Source organism: Megalops cyprinoides, chromosome 7 (genome assembly GCF_013368585.1).
Source record: "Megalops cyprinoides isolate fMegCyp1 chromosome 7, fMegCyp1.pri, whole genome shotgun sequence".
NCBI classification, from domain to species: domain Eukaryota; kingdom Metazoa; phylum Chordata; class Actinopteri; order Elopiformes; family Megalopidae; genus Megalops; species Megalops cyprinoides.
The window spans coordinates 7,191,742-7,210,345 of record NC_050589.1 but is presented as its reverse complement, the minus strand read 5'-3'; the positions used below and the strand labels follow the sequence as shown (position 1 = coordinate 7,210,345).

Below are 18,604 nucleotides of genomic sequence, written 5' to 3'. Positions count from 1 at the left end.
AGCCCTTATAGAGAAAAAAAGAAGGGTAGAAAAATGGTTTACAATTTGCAAGTCACATGTACGCTGGATGTTACCACTGGTAATATGGCTTCCACAAACACAACTATTACTACTACAACTAATTCTACTGCTACCACTACAACCACTACAGGAAATGGATTCAAAAGTATTTGTATGACTACAAATGACAGTGGTATGAGTTCCCCTACATAAGAGCATCTGAAAGATAGTCCCCCCCTTCCCTGCCAGCATATATCATTAAGATATATTTTAATATACTATAAAAAGAAGGGCTGTTTATATATCTACCATAAATCTTGCTGACACTTCAATGCAACTGTATTGCATCTTTTCCCTGTTACCTTTTCCACCTCCCAAGAGCTAAATCAACCTAATGTATTGGCTAAACATACTTATATTGCATTGAATTAAGATGAAGAAAATTTATCGCTGCATGTATGTGCCAAATCACTAGTTGCACTCAAAACGTTGCACATACACAGCATGCAACCACCTATAACATAGCCTATTTCATTATTCGGCTGTGTTTCTTATGCAAGAGAAGTACCTGTGGATATACACATTTCAGATAATTTACTATTAGAACTCCACTAGCTGTCCATCAGTGTCTCTATTCAAAAACATCATCATCATCACCATCACAATTAATGAATTAATTTTGGAGATGCCCTAATCCAAAGGTGACCTATAGAACACCAGTAGATTTTGTTACATTTGAATGCATATACATCTACAGTTCTAGGCTGTGTAGAGCACTCCAGACGTTTGTGTAGTCAAAGTGATTTGTGGGAAATGTTGTAACAGGAAGGAATGTTGTCAACATAGCTTCCTGCTGCTTTCACACATGCTCTATCTGAACCTTATTGAGTCTGCTGTGTTGTATTGTGATTTAACGATATAGATTACTGACAAAGAGACAAATTTACGCCAGGTGATTTCAAATTTATGCCAAATTAATTCCTACACTAATTAATGACTTTAGATGAAACAAACATTTAAAACGATAATGTATACAATTTGTGTTACCCATTGCCTCTTCACCTCATCTGTAAAGCTCCAGGCTAAATTAAACAATTGTACTATTTAGATTATTGCCCATGGTAACCTGAGTAACGTTTTGTTTAAACTTACTTCCCTGTATTATTCAGTTGTGCGCTGAGATGAAAAGTCACTTGTCAAGGCCATTCCAGATGTAACTTTGAAGCTTTCTTTGGGATTAATCTAAATAAATAAAATCAAACAGCCTGCTCACAGTAGATGTGGGCTCTCGTAAGAAGTAAACAAGCGCGAGTACTTTCAACAAAACGCAGATATGCAATAGCATCCTTGTGAAAAGGTTGTGTGACGTTGGGACGTCGATCGCAGCTACTTAATAACACACGCGCCTTCGCTGATCATAAACCATAAAAGCGGGCCCAAGGCATTTTGTGTGTGAGCCATTTGCTAAAAAGCCCAGGGAGTCGATAGCATATTCTGGGTTCTTTAAACCACATTGAGAATACGAACAGAACACGAACTCGCCAAGGGGCCTCTCCCATGGGTGTCGACACTGCTTAATTTCAACCTCAGTCGCAGCACCAAGTCAAGTCCAAAGCCGATAGACAGCCCGGCCGGAATGGAAACTTTCGGAGTTTTTATACATTTTATTTTTGTAAGCAAAGTGTTCACGGTGATTGCAGGAATACATTGGTCATATAAAGGTAGGTATATGTTTTCCTCTACTTAAAATATTTATGCATTCAATGTTCTCTAATATCTGAAAACAACAACAAAGTATGTAACAGGTACTCGTCAAAACTTGAGACGGATTAGGTCAATTTCTAATTTAACATATTCCATAAATTCTGGTTAACACACAACTCTTCGCTACAGTCTCATTTCCAATCACTGGGAACCTCTAACTGAAACTCAGCCAAGTGTGGCTACCCACGGCAGCTTTCTGGCGTTTTGCGCGCTTTTAATTTGGAAACACTGGGTTATTTTATTTCACGCAATGAAAAAAGGGTGATTCACACCAATATGAGAAATAATGGCGAGCTACTTCTGTAGCTGTTACAAGACGATAAAAGCCGACAAATGGAGCACAGCAACGGACTGTAGATTTCACTTAATGGCATTACATCAAAATGTTGCGAAGTGCGCACAATTAACACCACAACTGCAATGCTGCCAATATTCGGTTTTCTTAGCAATAGGCACCTTTTTCATGGGAAGGAAAGTACGAAGCACGAGCAGGCGTTGAAACAGATTTGTACTGTTTTGTATTGTTTCTTGTCATTTGTTTAATGCTTGCCTTTTGGTTCCTGTTTGTTTAGAGGGTGATCTAGACCAGATGCATTGGCCTGAGAAATACCCGGCGTGCGGCGGGCGAAGGCAGTCTCCCATTGACATCCAGCGCAGGAGCGTGCGACACAACCCCCGCCTGCTGCAGCTGGAGCTCTCAGGCTATGAGACTCAGAGGGGCAACTTCCTAATGACCAACAACGGACACTCAGGTACAACCGACTAGACCAAATCCCCCCCCCCCCCCCCCCCCCCACTCCACCCTTAATTAAACTTGGATTCAAAAGTATTTGTCAATCCCAGAACGACCGCATTGATTGACGTTTTTGATATGTATTATTTGTGACTAGAAGATTGTTGATCGTGGACACTTTCTCATGTTCTTTTTAAAACCCCGTTTGCGATTAATTGTTGTCGGCCAAGACACTGGTGTTCTACACGTTGATCACACGCTACTACATTGAAGAGGGTTTCTTTGACATTTGCTGCCCTCTTGTGTGAACGTTCTTGAATCGCAGGTTGAAGAAAATAGACAAGAGGCAGTGGTACTGCTGTTTACGCCAAAGGCCTTTGCCTATTATGGTAACGTAGAACACGATGAATACGTGAAAATGCATTAAAACAATATCCTTTACTGAATCATATTCATAAAAGGACAAATGAATATTACACACTTCTATTAGCTTTGGCTTTTATTTTTGGTGTTATTTCCATACAAACAGATAAAAGCTACAGTACCACTGACAGAGACTGACATGCCAGAATAAACATCTGAATCTGGTGTTTTCTCAGTGTTGCTGAGTGTCGAATATGTCAGTGTGCAATCAGCTGAGAAAGCAGACAGTTCCCCACATAAATTTCCCTCTGCAGTGGCAATCAATAGTACTGAGTGCTAATTACTGTGTCCCTCTATGTGGAGCCCCTTCATCAGGGCTAGAATCACAGGTGCTCAACTGCAGTAGTCCCATTAGCTTTCTGCAGAGGAATTTCTGCTTCAGAAGTGGTAATTAATATCATTTTATTGTAAAGGAGCTCTGGTGGTTGTGACCTGGACTCTTAGTTTGAACAGCAGTGATTTCACTATGTTTTACTTCATATTGACTGCTCTGTCATCCCCCTGTCTGAATACTCTGGGCAGAGTATTATAAAATTACTGTGTAAGTCTGTTTGTCACATTGTACTCTGGTAGTGGAGCAGTATTTTTCTGCAAACAGAGTTTCTTGCCCAGTGATATCTCTCTAGGACATTGCACACAGTCTCTCTCACAGAAAGATGCAAACTGCCAAATGTTATGTGCTGCTGTTGCTGGTACACTCCATAAAAGGTTAAGTGCTTCATATCTCTTCAGTTACAGCTACTTCAGTGTCTTGATATGCCTACACAGAGTTGTTTTCACACATGCTTGAACTGAAGAGTTTCATGCACCATCATGATGTTCATTCATTTGTCCGTGGGATTCACGAATTTCGAAATAAGTGACACACAGCGCAGGTATGCTTTAAATGTACACTGCAGAACAAATGTGAAAAGCTGTGAAAGCTGTGGAAAAAAATGTGAAAGCAAGCTGGTTTTGCTGGATTGCGGTTGTGCCTGGGTCTGCCCCTCATGTCGACTGCTTTAGCGGAACCACACGTCCTCTTCATCTCTCTCCCCACCCCTTCTCTGGCCAGTTGAAATCGACCTGCCCCCCAGCATGGTGATCACCGGGGGTCTCCCGGGCCACTACACGGCCGTCCAGATGCACCTGCACTGGGGAGGCTGGGATCTGGAGGCCAGCGGAGCCGAGCACACCTTGGACGGCATCCGCTACATGGCAGAGGTGAGCCGCACTCCACAGTACTGTGTCTTATGATACCTCTTCTGTATCATTTAATTAGTAAGGGTGCTCATTGTGCTGTTAGTTAACACACACACAAACACACACAAACAGCTAATGCATTTAATTGTTAAAGAGAAGGAAGTTGAACAGAAATATAACAGATCCAATCATTGCTTAAAGTCTCAGTTTGTTTGAAAGTTTGAAGTTGCTCCAAGCTCCAACAGGTTATGCCAAGTATTTATCTATGTTTGATTTTTGTTTGATTGGTAATCAAAAAAAGGAACAAGGGTTTTTTTTCCTGAAAAGTGTGATCTTGTATATAATTTGTTGAACCAAAAATGTGTATCTTATGTACAATGTGAACATAATGGCAAATGTGACATTTGCCTTTTGGTACCTACAGTGCACAGTGGTTAGCAAAAATGGACAGGACAATTACGACAGCTGTAAGCAATGCATTGCACTGTGGTGGCTTTTGTCTGCCCCTGCCCTCCCGTATTCTCTTGCTTCTTTCATAGAGTTGAGGTGGGAAAGGTATTGGTATTGGAATTGGTATTATTTACCACATCATCTTTGGTGATTTTTACCACCATATCTCATAACCTAACGTTTTATTTACAGACATATGCAATATAGGTCGTGTTATGGATCTAAACTGGTTAAGATGAATATCTTGTTCTCTAATGCACAACAGGAGTCAATCTCACAGCCATCTAGACGTGCTTCAAATACAGAAGCAATACTTCCCACCCCCAGGATAATACTTTATATTTACCAGACTACCAGACTTCTGTATTAGGAATGATAAAATGCATTGGCATTTTTTCACTCTTCATTGGCACTTTTTGTCTCTCTCCCTCCCTCTTTCTCTATCTCTCAGTTCACATAGCTTCAGGGCTGCTTTGATTTTCAGGGCAAGTCCCACTCTATGAGAATGAAATGTGATGCTTCCTAAATAATCGTAGGGAAAAGAAAAAAAATTCAAACTACCCATTCGTGATTAAGTTCATATTCTGCTCACAGCCAGATGCACGTTACACATGAACAGGGCAAGCCGAAAGATGTTTTTTTTCTGTCTGTTGTCCGTTATTTTCCATGAATCATTCAGAGAAGCCGGCACACTGGAATTGCTATGTGTGCTGGGGGTGAAAGGGTTAACATGGTGTTCATCCACTATTTCATCTGCTTGGCCTCTGTTGCTACAGCTACATGTTGTCCATTACAATTCTGACAAGTACAAGAGCTTCGCCGAGGCCAGAGACAAGCCTGATGGGCTGGCTGTGCTGGCGTTCTTCTACGAGGTGAGATCTGAAAAACCTCAGAAGCCTCTTCCATGCCTTTGTCCTCCCCCACGGCCATATAAAGCTACATACACCGTCTGGAGTGTGACTGAAATAACTGCTTAGTCACTGAAGAGACATCCAAGAGAACACATACAGTTGCCCTGGCTTAAACTTACACAATGCATTGGTGGAGCTGTATGGGGGCAGTTGTTACACTCAGGTGAACTTCCACTTCATAGCAAAGTGAAGGAGCTGAAACCTGAAAACAGTAAATTTATTTATATCCTGCTCAGGGGTTGTAGCCACGTTCCACACTGTACAAAAGCTGTTAAGGTAGCGTCGCAATTCAGCGTATGGCTTTTGAAACAGTCCCGCAATGTGCTTAGAGAAGGGGTCACAGACCCCTCCCAATGCTAACTGCTCTGCGTGAGGCCTGAAACCAGCCCCAGATGACCCTTTGCCCTCTGTTAAATGTGACACTGTAAGCGCGAGCCCATCGATCAGCTGAGTGGGCGCTGGCTGTGAGTGCCAGCCCCATGGCCTGGCAGTGAGTGCAGGTCGTTAACAGCACCCTGCAGTCAGCTCAGTCAGTCACACTGCTCTGGGCGATCTGTCCAGCCAGTTCAGCGGGGCAGCTGCAATACTGTCATTACTCTAGGATTAAATCGACTTTTGTTGGAAACTCAGAGATGGCAAATCCTATTAGCCCATTTCCCCCCCACTCATGGTTTCTTACGCAATGCACACATACATATGCATGCATACATAGACTGCAATTTAAATTGAATGTTAGCATGCGATTGTTGGCATGTTGCTTGTGTAGTGTATTTTATTGTGCCGGTTATTAATATTTTGGTATGTTACTCTATGTACGCTGTCTCACCCAGACATAGCAGTCTGTAAATGTTTAATATCTATCTGTTGGCTGGGTTGTGTTTGATGAATGTTTAATGTCGGGGTATGTGTTTTCTCTCCAGGATGGGCATTTTGAGAACACTTACTATAGTGATTTCATCTCCAACCTGGCCAAAGTCAAGTATGCAGGTGATGCCTTGTTTATGCTGTGATTGATCTCATAGGCGTGGATCTATCAATATTCCCAGATGACATCTTTTTGACAGCTTTTTTAATCCACTTACATCTACCCATATCTCAGTTTTTTGCTGATTTTTTTTTTGTAAAGGGCAATCCATGAACATCTCCACAATAAATGTGCGCTCCATGCTGCCAGAGAACCTGTCACAATTCTATAGGTATCAGGGATCGCTGACCACACCCCCCTGCTATGAGAGCATTATCTGGACTGTGTTTGACACCCCCATCATGCTCTCTCACAACCAGGTACACCCCTGAAATCAAGTACATGCATAATATTCATTCACATTGCCAGGTATACATAGGCAGTGTGTAGTGATCTATCTCAAAACATCTTTCCCAGCTTGTAAACATCTACACTATATCGATATACTACACTACAGTGTACTATGGGATAGCAGTGTGGCGTAGTGGTTATGTGCTGGGTTTGTAACCAAAAGGTTGCTAGTTTGATTCCTTGCTAGAGCACTGCTGCTTGGGCAAGGTACTTAACATACAATTGCCTCAGTAAATATCCAGCTGTATAAATGAATAAAATTGTAACCTACTGTATGTAAGTTGCTCTGGAAAAGAACATCTGCTAAATGACAACAATGTAATATAATATTAAAAATAATTGTAAGTATATTGATTAAAACATACCATACTGTATTTGTGTTGGATAACCATGACTATCATAGCTAGAAAACAATATTTGTTCCAGGTCATGATGTCACATCTCACTCATTCACTCAGATCAGAAAGCTGGAGAGCACCCTGATGGACCATGAGAACGAGACCCTGTGGAATGACTACCGCATGGCGCAGCCCCTGAACGGCCGGATAGTCGAGTCTTCGTTTCTGCCCCGTCTCGGTAGAGGCAGTACGTACATCAGGGTCAGATGCACGGGGAACGGTCCGGCTGTCAAACCCGACTCACCTCGCTCTCCCCTCTCCCTTTTCTTCTGTAGCCTTCTGTAGACAAGAAGAAATCGAGTCCAAACTGTTGAGGATAGAGGGTCTGATCACAAGCCTGGGCAAGCACATATATTCAAGTACGTCACACATAACATTTACAACAGTTATCCATTGGAGTCTGTTCCATGGTAGAAACTGTGAAGTGTACTATGGGTATTTTCCAGTATTGTGTAATTTTTGATAATGTTTCCAGACACTGGTGGGGATGCAAGGTCATTTATAATAGCTATAAATAGTTCTTGCAATCACTTCTATGGTAGAAATTATGAAATGTACTTGGCTTTTTTATATTTCTCAGTGTCATGAAACTATTTCATTTTTGGTAAATCCAAATTCAAATCTTTGATTCCAGACACTGGTGGGGATACAAGACCGCCCAAAACTGGTGAGTGCTTTTTGTTATTATTCATACAACAGCTTGCTTGGGTAGTGTTGTGTCCTCTCTGTAGCTCAAATAACAATAGAAGGCACAAACTCTCCAGTCTTTGAGGTGAATCAGTAGCTGTTTGAGGAGTGCTAACCCCACGCCAACAACCCCCCCCCCCCCCCCCCCCCCCAGGGCCGCAAGCGCTCTCCCCGCTGGTGCTGCACTTCACGGAGCGTAACACGGGCAGCTACGCACTGGTGCACCACGTCCACCCCATGGACCTGCACTCTTTTACGGCCTGCATGCACATCCGGCCCCTGCCGGGAGGGGTGCACACCGTCCTGTCCTACTCCAGCACCGGCCACGACAACGAGCTGACCGTCACCGTGGGCTACGAGGTGGGCCTGTGGATCGGCAACGAGTTCGTCAACTTTCCCCACGTCTTCCGCTCCCGCGACTGGGGCAACTACTGCCTGACCTGGGCGTCCCACACCGGCGGGGTGGAGCTTTGGGTCAACGGAATGGTGGGGGAGGAGCAGTACCTGCGGGCGGGGTACGAGCTGCGGCCAGGCGGCACCCTCATCCTGGGCAAGGACCAGGACGGCTTCCTGGGCATCTCGGACTCGGACGCCTTCGTGGGTCACATGACGGACGTGAACGTGTGGGACTACGTGCTGAGCCCCTCCGAGATCCGCGAGCAGGTGACCTGCGGGAACGGCACCCTGAGGGGCAACGTGCTTAGCTGGGGGGTCACCAACCTCAGCCTCTACGGAGGGGTGCGTCTCGAGACCGACCACAGGTGTCCATGAGGGGGCGCCACACACACATACATACCCAGCACTGGCATGTCAGCAGTACACACGCATTGTAACGCAGTTATCTCGACACACTACAATATGAGAATGTTGAACCTCAACAGGGAAAAAAACCCTTGGAAGTCTATTCTGGCAGCAACAAGTGCATTGCAAATATCAAACATAACAACCAAAAGCAGACCGACATCATGTGATAATTCATCGAGAATATTACAAAATTACACATCCGTCATATATTATCAAGTATGTCAGCTTATATGGTACACATCATTGACACGATAACATTGATAATAAGATCTGCATAACCGCAGTGCATTTCTCAGGCTCTGTACTGTAGTACTAAGTACTTGGTCCACATATTTGCCTTATTCATATCTGTGTATCAAACATCGAACAGCTTGCTATAGGCCATTTTGTGATTTTATGCTGTGCTGGTTAATTCTGACACAAACGGCGGGAAAAACAGAGAGGCATTTCTTTCTGTAAGAAAAAACAACCTTGGAAACTCTGATGGTAAAGCCAGATGGCCATCCTTGTCAATGAACACATCAATTTGTCATTAATTTTATTCTTAATAAAGTTTAACCTAGAGTATGCTTTGGAAGTTGAGCATTCTAAGTTACGTTTATTGTACACATTTACACTGGCAGTGTTTTAAGAAAATCAAATAAACTTATATCAGTGACAAACCATGGCAGCATTACACTGGCCAATTAACCTGTAATCCTGACAGGAATATGGTGGACAGAGCTAGAGCTGTCACTCACAGCTAAAGAATTGTGCGTAAATTGTGTTTCCATGTTTAAAATGCCTTACAAACCTGATAATACTTGGCTTTGCTTGTTTATATGTACATGTAAATGCTAATATTCTTTGCCTGTAATGCATGCTCTTTGAGCAAAATGTTCAATTCCCCTTATTGCTGAATACCGGAAATTTGTTTGCAAATCAGACGTAAATACACACATAATGTGAACAGTGAAATGTAATACAGAAGTCATTTTTCAATCTGTACATTTTTTTTTTCACATTTATAGCACCCAATTGCTAGTTTTCATTCCGTTACCATGACTACTGCATGTTACATCAAACCCTGATGATGTTGTGGCTACATTGTCCTGTGAAATTCCCTGGTGTAAATGTTCATCATTTGTTTGTGGAGGCTTGGATGGTAGAAATATTAGCAAATATCTAAATGCACAAAATAAAACCCACGCAAAGATAAATACAGCTGGTGTGTACATTCCATAACCATTAGAAAGAGGAGCTGGCCAGTGACTATTGATGTCCACATGAAAAATCAACAGGAAAAGATGTGAAAGGAAACCAGCCATCATGTTGCTACTCTCTATCATTGGCATGGGTTCCTCCCTCAGAAAGCGGTGACCTTCATATCCTCCTGTAAGCTTCCTCTGGGTTTCAGCTCTTTAAAGTCCAGGTCTTCGGGGTCCACGACGATCTCCGTCCCGTTCTTCTCAGCAAACAGCTGGCTGATTTCGAGGAAGGTCTTGTTCTTGGTCTCTGGGACGACTATCCAGATGTACGCCAGAGTGGCCAGGCAGATGAAGGAGAAGATGATGAAGCAGTATGTCCCCAATCCTTTCTGTAAATGAACACATGCACACACACACACAGTGAGAGAGGGAACCCATGAAGAACCTTTCTAATACCCTTTATATTCATACCACAAAATAATAGCCTCAGGGTGAAATGTGGGTTTCCTGTTTATCGTGATGGTGTCTTGGCAACCCCAGCTAGCACAGCGAAAGGTGGGAGGAGCAGAGGGAAAAGCTTACTGGGGAAGACCATGTGTGTAACATTACATTGCATTACATTACATTTATTCATTTGGCAGACGCTTTTATCCAACTTGACTTGGAAGTGAGGCAGAGTACACCACAAGCAAAAGCCATACAAGAAGCCACAATAATAGAAGTGCTGAATGAACAAGTTTCAGTAGCTGGCCAGACAAGGGACAAGCTAGCTAGTGACACAAGTGCATTAAACCATGAAAAATTCTATATGAGAATTGAGAAGAGGCAGTCAGACAAAAATGGTCTACCTAACTAGTTCTCCCTGTAAACATTTAACGCATCCAGAAAATGTATATCAACATCAAGGTTCAAAGGTCTGTGCAACCTGACTTGGAATCTCTTAACCCCTTAATGGCAGACTAGACACATGTTATGAGAATGTGAAATGTACAAAAGTCACCCAGCCACCATACGTCAACCAAAGATGTAAAAATACATTTTTACAATACGCAGACCAAGCCACATACATCAACAATGCTCAACATGGGCCCTCTTTCACATCCCCCGTACCTTCTACAGCAGGAAGAGTGAAAGGGGCTGCCGAAAATGCCTACCTCCATGAAGGGGAACACCAGCCCCACGGTGAAATTGGACAGCCAATGCACCGAGCCGGCGACCATGAAGGCAGCCGGCCGCGACGACTGACGGAACATCTCCGTGGTAACCACGTAAGGAATCGGACCTGTAAACACAGACGGGCAGGTGGCATCACTGAACCGCACGGCAGGGTCGGAGGTGCGGGGTGAGAGGATCAGACGCAAAGCACTTCCACAGAAGGGAGCACAAATAGAAACCTTGTTCCAGCTGCACACTCTGCATGTGGTGCATTCTGGGAGTGTTGTCAGCCTAGTCTGACACTGGCGCTCACTTAACTTGAATGGATACGCTTCTGTTCTCCTGTGCTGGAAGTCACTCTAGATAAGAGCATCCACTAAATGAGTGTAATGTAATGCGTCAGTTACACATATTCATTTATTTTGTGGTTCAAGCTCTTTTCCCATTTCTGTTTTTAGTCCATAGTTTCCTTCAGCCTTATGAATTACATTCAAAATATTGAATTATTGAATTCTGAAATAAATCCGTAGAAAATACATGTGCAAAATGCACAGATCCACTGACTGCATGTCTGCGGGACTCACTGGGTCCGATGGCATGTCCGATGACGTAGATGATGACACAGCAGATGCTGAGGTAGGGCATCCACTCCACAGTCTCCTGTCAGAGGAGGAGCATCTGTTAGCGTGAGGGGACTGGCAGTGTTCGATATCCTCATCAGCAGTGTTATTTGTTGTGGCTGTGCAGTAACGGGGCAGCGGTGTGGTAGAGCGGGACCATTTATAAAACATTAAGCATTAAAATTATAAGCTATTTTAAGCTGTTCTGGAAAAATGTATTTATGTTTATAATACGATACCTGTTTGTGATGGTGATGCAGTATCTGTGGTATTTGCGTTGTTCATGCAGCATCTGTATTATTTGCATTGGTGATGCAGTACCCGTGTTATTTGCATTGGTGATGCAGTACCCGTGTTGTTTGCATTGGTGATGCAGTACCCGTGTGGTTTGCATTGGTGATGCAGTACCCGTGTTATTTGCATTGGTGATGCAGTACCCGTGTTGTTTGCATTGGTGATGCAGTACCCGTGTTGTTTGCATTGGTGATGCAGTACCTGTGTTATTTGCATTGGTGATGCAGTACCCGTGTTGTTTGCATTGGTGATGCAGTGCCTGCGATATTTGCATTGGTGACGCAGTACCTGGAAGGTGAGGGCGATAGTGAGCAGCACACAGGCCCCGCAGCAGATGCCAAAGCCACTCAGAAGCAGCAGTTTTCTCCCAGTGGCCTCCACAATGAATACCTGACAGCAGGGGGGGGAGCTTTCTTTAGCACACTCTCATGAAGCGGACGCACAAGGACACATGTGCTGCAGAAAGCAGCCGCACGTTTCAAATGCTTTCCAAATATTCACATGCTGTCCTCAAAGGCCCAGGTCCTATGACTGCAGAGAACAGCCACACGTTTATTATCCTGTCAAAAAAAAAAAATCTAGTCACGTGCAGTGACTCAAAGACTGAGATCCCGTGACTGCATAAAATGGCCTTGCATTTCATATGACCGCAGGAAATGGCCACACATTTCATACGCCATCAAAATATTCACCTGAAGTCTTCAAGGACCAAGGTCCTATTAATGTAGAAAATGGCCACGTGTTTAATATCCTGTGAAGATATTCCTCTAGTCTACAGTGGTCAAAGATCAAGGTCCTACAAGTTCCTTTTGAGCTTCATTGGGATGGGATATAAATAGCCCATTTAAAAGAAAAAGGATGTATACACACCCATGACCTGACGAAGACCTCCATGGTTAAAACGTGGATTGATTTCACTATTTTATACAGTTTACATCATTACAGATATTTCATACAGGCATTACAACCATTTCATACAATTCATAGAGAATCATTACAAACAGAGTGCAGGTGCATTAATTTCTGTTACAAAAATGGTCCAGTCCAACAAGCCTTACCGCAGCAATGGTCATGAAGACGTTCACAGTCCCCGTTCCAACCGTAACGTACTGAATGTCGCTCTCCTTGACACCCGCTGAGCCATAGATACTGTCTGCGTAGTAGTATATCTGTAGACAGAGAAACAATTCGCGTATAGTCTCAGTGGCTAAGAGCAGGTCATCAAAAAAACTAATCAATAGATTGTCATTTCAGTCTTAGTTTTCATACATTACTAATTATTAAGCTCAGACACACTCAGCATTGCTGGTTAGATGCAGAAATCCTTATTGAATAACGCATCAGCCTGTTTTGGGCAATCTATTTCAGCAGGCTGCTACGAAACCTAAGCGTGGGTGGTTTCATACACAACCTCCAGACAGCGCAAGCACAGATGTGTCCACGCGTCCCCTCGGCAGGAGCACGTTGGCAGTGTGTTAAGGGGCGTAACAGAACTCCAGGTGCGTCACAGAGGACACAGCGTCGTACCGCGTTGACGCCCGACAGCTGCTGGCCCATGTTCATGGCGATGATGGACACCAGCTGCCAGCGCAGGGAGCGGAAGGAGAACAGGTTGAGCACGGAGAGGCGGCCCTCCGCCCGCTCCGACTGATCCTCCAGCCGCATCTCCTGCAGCTCCTCGTCCACGTCCTCCCAGCCCCGCAGGCGCTGCAGATCTGCCAGTGCAAGGGGCAGGCATTACAGTCATTACATTCATTTAGCACTTAGAATTGCATTACTTTACATTCATTTAGCACTTAGCATAATGTTACATTACATTCGTTTAGCACTTAGCATTACATTAAATTACATTCATTTAGCACTTAGCATTACCTTACATTCATTTAGCTCTTAGAATTACATTACATTCATTTTGCACTTAGCATTACATTACATCACATTCATTTCCCACTTAGCATTACATTACATTCATTTAGCACTTAGCATTACGTTACATTACATTCATTTAGCACTAAGCATTATATTACATTACATTTGTTTAGCACTTAGCATTACATTACATTCATTTAGCACCTAGTATTACATTACATTACATTCATTTAGTACTTAGCATTACATTAAATTACATTCATTTAGCATTACATTCAGGCATGGGTCACTATCATGAGGGAGACCCGCATCAAATGTCTGGTCATAGCAGGATTCTCATTAAATTACATTACATTATATTATTGGCGTTTCGCAGACACTCTTATTCAGAACGACTTGGGAGTTGCAATTCTATTCATTTATACAGCTGGATATTTACCGAGGCAATTGTGGGTTTTGTACCTTGCCCAAGGGTACAGCAGCAGTGCCCCAATGGGGAATCAAACCAACAATATTTCGGTTACAAGCCCTACTTCTTACTGCTATGCTACACTGCCACCCTTATTCTAGCTCCACAGGGAGAGAGATCTGTCAGCTTGCCTTTTATTTTCTGCTTGTTTCTATTATGTTCTGTCTATCATATATGCATGGAAATTGTGTCACCTACCTCCATGTCTCTTTTATTTTTTGATCTACCCTGCTTGTATTGTTTTCTATATCCATTACTACACTTTTCCTTAGTCTCTCCCATTCTTAATCGCCTTTCCTTTCGTGAAAATGTTCCTTTCCTCAAAAGGAAATCAAGCCAAATGGAATTAGTAGTTTTTTTCATGAAAGAAAAGATGATTGGGGTCTTGCCCCTTCTCAGTGGTGATTATGTTAATCAGGTATATAAAGAGCTCTGAAACATCCAATATCCAAATCCCCTTTGTAAATTTTACCATAAACTCTCCCACCATTGGCATCCTTTGTGTCCAGATGAGCTTGCGTGAATCAAGCATGAGCGCAGTGCTGAGAGCTGATTGGAGGTTGAAGGGTGTGGGCGTTACCTCTCCGGGCGGTCTTCTCGTCCCCCTTCTGGATGAGCATGTACCTGGGGCTCTCGGGGAAGAAGGGGAGGAGCAACAGCTCAATGACGGCGGGGACACCTGTCAAAGCCAGCATGATGGGCCACCCTGGGGGACAGAGACACATAGAGGGGAGTGATGCAGGAAAAGGGAGTGACAGGGACCAAGAGGAGTGTGGCGGCAGTGTGGTGTACTGGTAAGGAGCTGGGCTTGTAACTGAAAGGTTGCTGGTTTGAAACCTCACTGGGGCGTTGCTGTTGTACTCTTGGATAATGAACTTACCCCAAAATTGCCTCAGGAAATATCCAGCTGTGTAAATGCATAAAATTGTAAGTCACTCTAGGTAAGGCTCCTTGTGTGGCTTTTTGCTTGTGTTGTACTCTGCCTCACTTGTAAGTCGCTTTAGATAAAAGCGTCTGCCAGATGAGTAAATGTACATTTAAACTTAGATAAGAGTGTCTACTAAGTGACAAAAATGTAATGTATTGTAGAGTAGTCCCGTGCTGTGCTCCTTACCTGAACTGTGGCCAAGGATGTGCCGTATGCCGAACACCTGGGCGGTGAGGATGCCGATGGTGATGAAGAGCTGGGGCACGATGCCGATGGCGCCCCGCAGGTTTTTGGGGGACAGCTCGCCGAGGTACATGGGCACCACGTTAGAGGACAGGCCTACAACGAGTACGGTAAGACACATTTAAACTAAGTCCAGTCTCTGTGCTCATGCCAGCCTCATGTCTGTGTTCACGCACCTGCGCAGATGCCCACCAGGATACGGGCAACGATGATGATCTCGTACGATCTGGCCGCCTCGCTCGCCCCCATCATAATGGCAGGAACGATGGAGAAGATGTTGTTGAACAGGAGCGTGCCCTTCCTGTCGCGCAAAGAGGAGGAGAAACGCTTTGAGACGGTTAGGCTCCAGATGGACACTCAGCTGGACACAGTGTAAATTATTGAGTATTATCAGCATCCGCTCCAATTCCAAAGCAACTGTGTAACCAGGTCATGTGACCGTGTCACAATCCTTCAAAACCTGACGTATTAACCTCCATCACCATCAAAATGTGAGGCATTTCATTCATTCTTGTTTTCTGCACTCCACAGTTATGTTGTCTCATATATACTGAATATTAATTCACTGGGAATTTGTGCGATCTCAACATAATTCATTGTTACTGCAATACATATCAAGGAAAAAATACTGAATTGTTACATAGTGCTGACATAATGAATAGGAATGTGCACAGAATATAGACATAAATTAATGTTAATATAACAAATTCATCATGAAGAATGAGTACTGAATTAAATATAAATCAATGTTCATGTAATAATTCATTACAAGGGATGAATATTGAACTGTTTCATAATGAAAACTGACACAAATAAGCAGGAATGAGTATGAAATTCAACACAAATCAATGTTAATACAATAGTACATCATGAAGACAGTCCTGGAGTGAGACAGCACAAAAAAAAGCAAACACAGCCACCAGATCTCTCAGCAGATGTGTCAGATGGTCAGGATCCTTACCGTCCTATCTTGTTGACCAGAGGTGCCACCATCAGGGATCCAAAGAATCCACCAAGGGGGTACATGGACACTGACAGGGACCACAGCAGGGTCAGGAAGCTGTCTGCCATCGGTGTCCCATAGCGATCCAGGTACGTCTGGTTGTAGAACTGCTGCATGAACTGTCACACAGAGAGCGCGCGGGAACGACGCACACAGTCAAACGGATATGAAAATAACATGTGGGTATTATCCGGATGATGAATTAATAAAAGCACAAAGAATGGGGAAAACGAAGTAAATGTTACCGGTGCCGGAGAGTTGACCACCGCAACGTTGTAGCCATACTGGAAAGATGAGCCAAAGGTGGAGATGAGCGTTGCCAAAGCTAAAACAAGAGTTAACCTCTGCAGACAGAGAGTAAAAAGGAAGCGTCAGCACCCCCACTCCACTTGAATTGCCTGTTTTGCACCCCGCTATAGGGGTATTGTTATTTCACTGAAAACATTTACATTAGAAGTTGTTGAAGTTTTTTTTTGATCATTGTAGCCCTTAATCTGTATTTTCAGTACAGTAATGCTTATTGTAGCGTGGTGTGACACATTGACACTTGTTAAAATGTAGTCTGCATATGTTATTGCTCATGTGGCTTTTTTATATGTGCTTATGTAATTTACCTTGTAAGTTGTTCTGCAGAAGAGTTCTCTCAGTGAATAAAAGTAAATGCACAGCAAGGGGTAAAATGAACAGATTTTTTCTTTGTCACTACATCCCTTGTGTATTCAGGTTGCACAATGTTGTGGTAGGGCTTGAACAGTGTTATTCTCACCCTCTCACAGGTTTGGGAGTGTTGTTAGCATGGTCTGACACTGTTGCTCATTGAACCTGAATGGATACACTTCTGTTCTTTTGTGCTGGAAGTCTCTGGATAAGAGCCTATACTAAATGAATGTAATGTAATGTAAATGCACCCATGCTATTTCCATTATTTTGATGGTGCAGACCGCTCTTGTCCCTCAAGAGAATAAACCTCATCCACTTGTGCCCCTAACATGAAGGTAGCTGCAAATATTCTATTTCAGAGATTTTCCAAAGGTCAGAAAAAAAGAGATAGAAATGAACTGAGACACATCACAGCGATGTCTCATACAGCATGATTCTACTGAATTCAGCATGAATATATCAGCTTTCAAGGATGTTTATTTTTTTCCTATTTACTATGTTAAGCTACAAGTTCTATGATGTCAGGCTTATGTTACATCAAGAGAGGTGTTCTCGAGGACTCCATAGGATACTTCTGTGAGCACATTCATCAAATTTTTAACTGGTCTGTTGATTAAGCCAAAGAGTGTACGCATTGGAACATTAATAATCAAACAAAAAGTAATAGTATTTTATCACAGCTCAAATGTAACATTATTGTCAACACAGCTCTACATTTTTTGATAAGACTGCAGCTACCCCAAGTGAACTCACTCACCCCTTTCCTCTCCTGTGGTTTCTCTAACATCTTTTCGTCCCCCATGTCCGCAAAGTCCCTCCGCAATCTCCCTGCTCACTGAAGCTGGTGAGACCTAAACAAAGTTACAAAAGCAATAAGCCAGTAAGCGCAGCAGCTTCAGATGAACTTTGAACTTTGGAGCAGACCTGGGAACAGTGTTTACTGCCATGTCATGTGTAACAACATGCTCACGGGTAGATCAATTACATTAACGCCAGGAAATTATTTAATAATAAAAACATTGGCCAATGAAGTTGCGGAATTGATAAAAGGCCCCATCACGCATACGTGACAGAAGTGAGGACTATCACTTATACTGATCACCTGCATGTGTGATAAAAAGCCACTTGCTGATAAAGAGCAGATATGAAGATGGTGAACTTTATCACTTACCTGAATGCCAGATGTTACATAATGTGATCCAATGGATTGGACCAGTCTGGATGCATGCCAAGAGTGAAGTGCAGTCCCACACACGTTCTGTGCAGTCTCAGTTGATGGTCTTTAGGTTGTCTTTGTCCTTGTATGATCAAAATTGATTCACTTGGATACATGTACTGTATGTTCATGTGGACAGAATGTTTTACATCAAAGTATCCTGATATCATGACTTTTAAGTATAAAACTTCACATATTTAAACAATAAGACTAAGCAGCTAATTAATACTCCTGCCATTTCTTGCATGAAATGTGTGCTCATGGTGCAAAGGAAACAATATATAATAAATCCA

General features: G+C 43.1%; 2 protein-coding genes across 2 annotated transcripts; one reads left to right on the top strand and one right to left on the bottom strand.

Annotated features, from left to right (window-relative positions):
- The first annotated feature begins 1,636 nt into the window (after positions 1–1,636).
- LOC118780291 (carbonic anhydrase 6-like) lies at positions 1,637–8,634 on the top strand. The gene is made up of 9 exons (XM_036532721.1): positions 1,637–1,721; positions 2,337–2,516; positions 3,975–4,123; positions 5,329–5,424; positions 6,384–6,450; positions 6,590–6,747; positions 7,237–7,363; positions 7,452–7,535; positions 8,018–8,634. Exons 1-9 carry the CDS (start codon positions 1,637–1,639, stop codon positions 8,632–8,634), a joined length of 1,563 nt encoding a protein of 520 aa, XP_036388614.1.
- A 418-nt stretch (positions 8,635–9,052) lies between these two features.
- On the bottom strand, positions 9,053–17,934 carry LOC118780740 (solute carrier family 2, facilitated glucose transporter member 5-like). The gene is made up of 12 exons (XM_036533408.1): positions 17,853–17,934; positions 16,681–16,779; positions 16,394–16,554; positions 15,609–15,733; positions 15,376–15,528; positions 14,842–14,967; positions 13,451–13,638; positions 12,982–13,092; positions 12,212–12,313; positions 11,594–11,669; positions 11,009–11,136; positions 9,053–10,243 (listed from the first exon to the last, which is right to left on the bottom strand). The coding sequence occupies exons 1-12, from the start codon at positions 17,895–17,897 to the stop codon at positions 10,013–10,015; spliced, it is 1,545 nt and encodes a 514-aa protein (XP_036389301.1). The 5' UTR covers positions 17,898–17,934; the 3' UTR covers positions 9,053–10,012.
- Between the last annotated feature and the right edge of the window lie 670 nt (positions 17,935–18,604).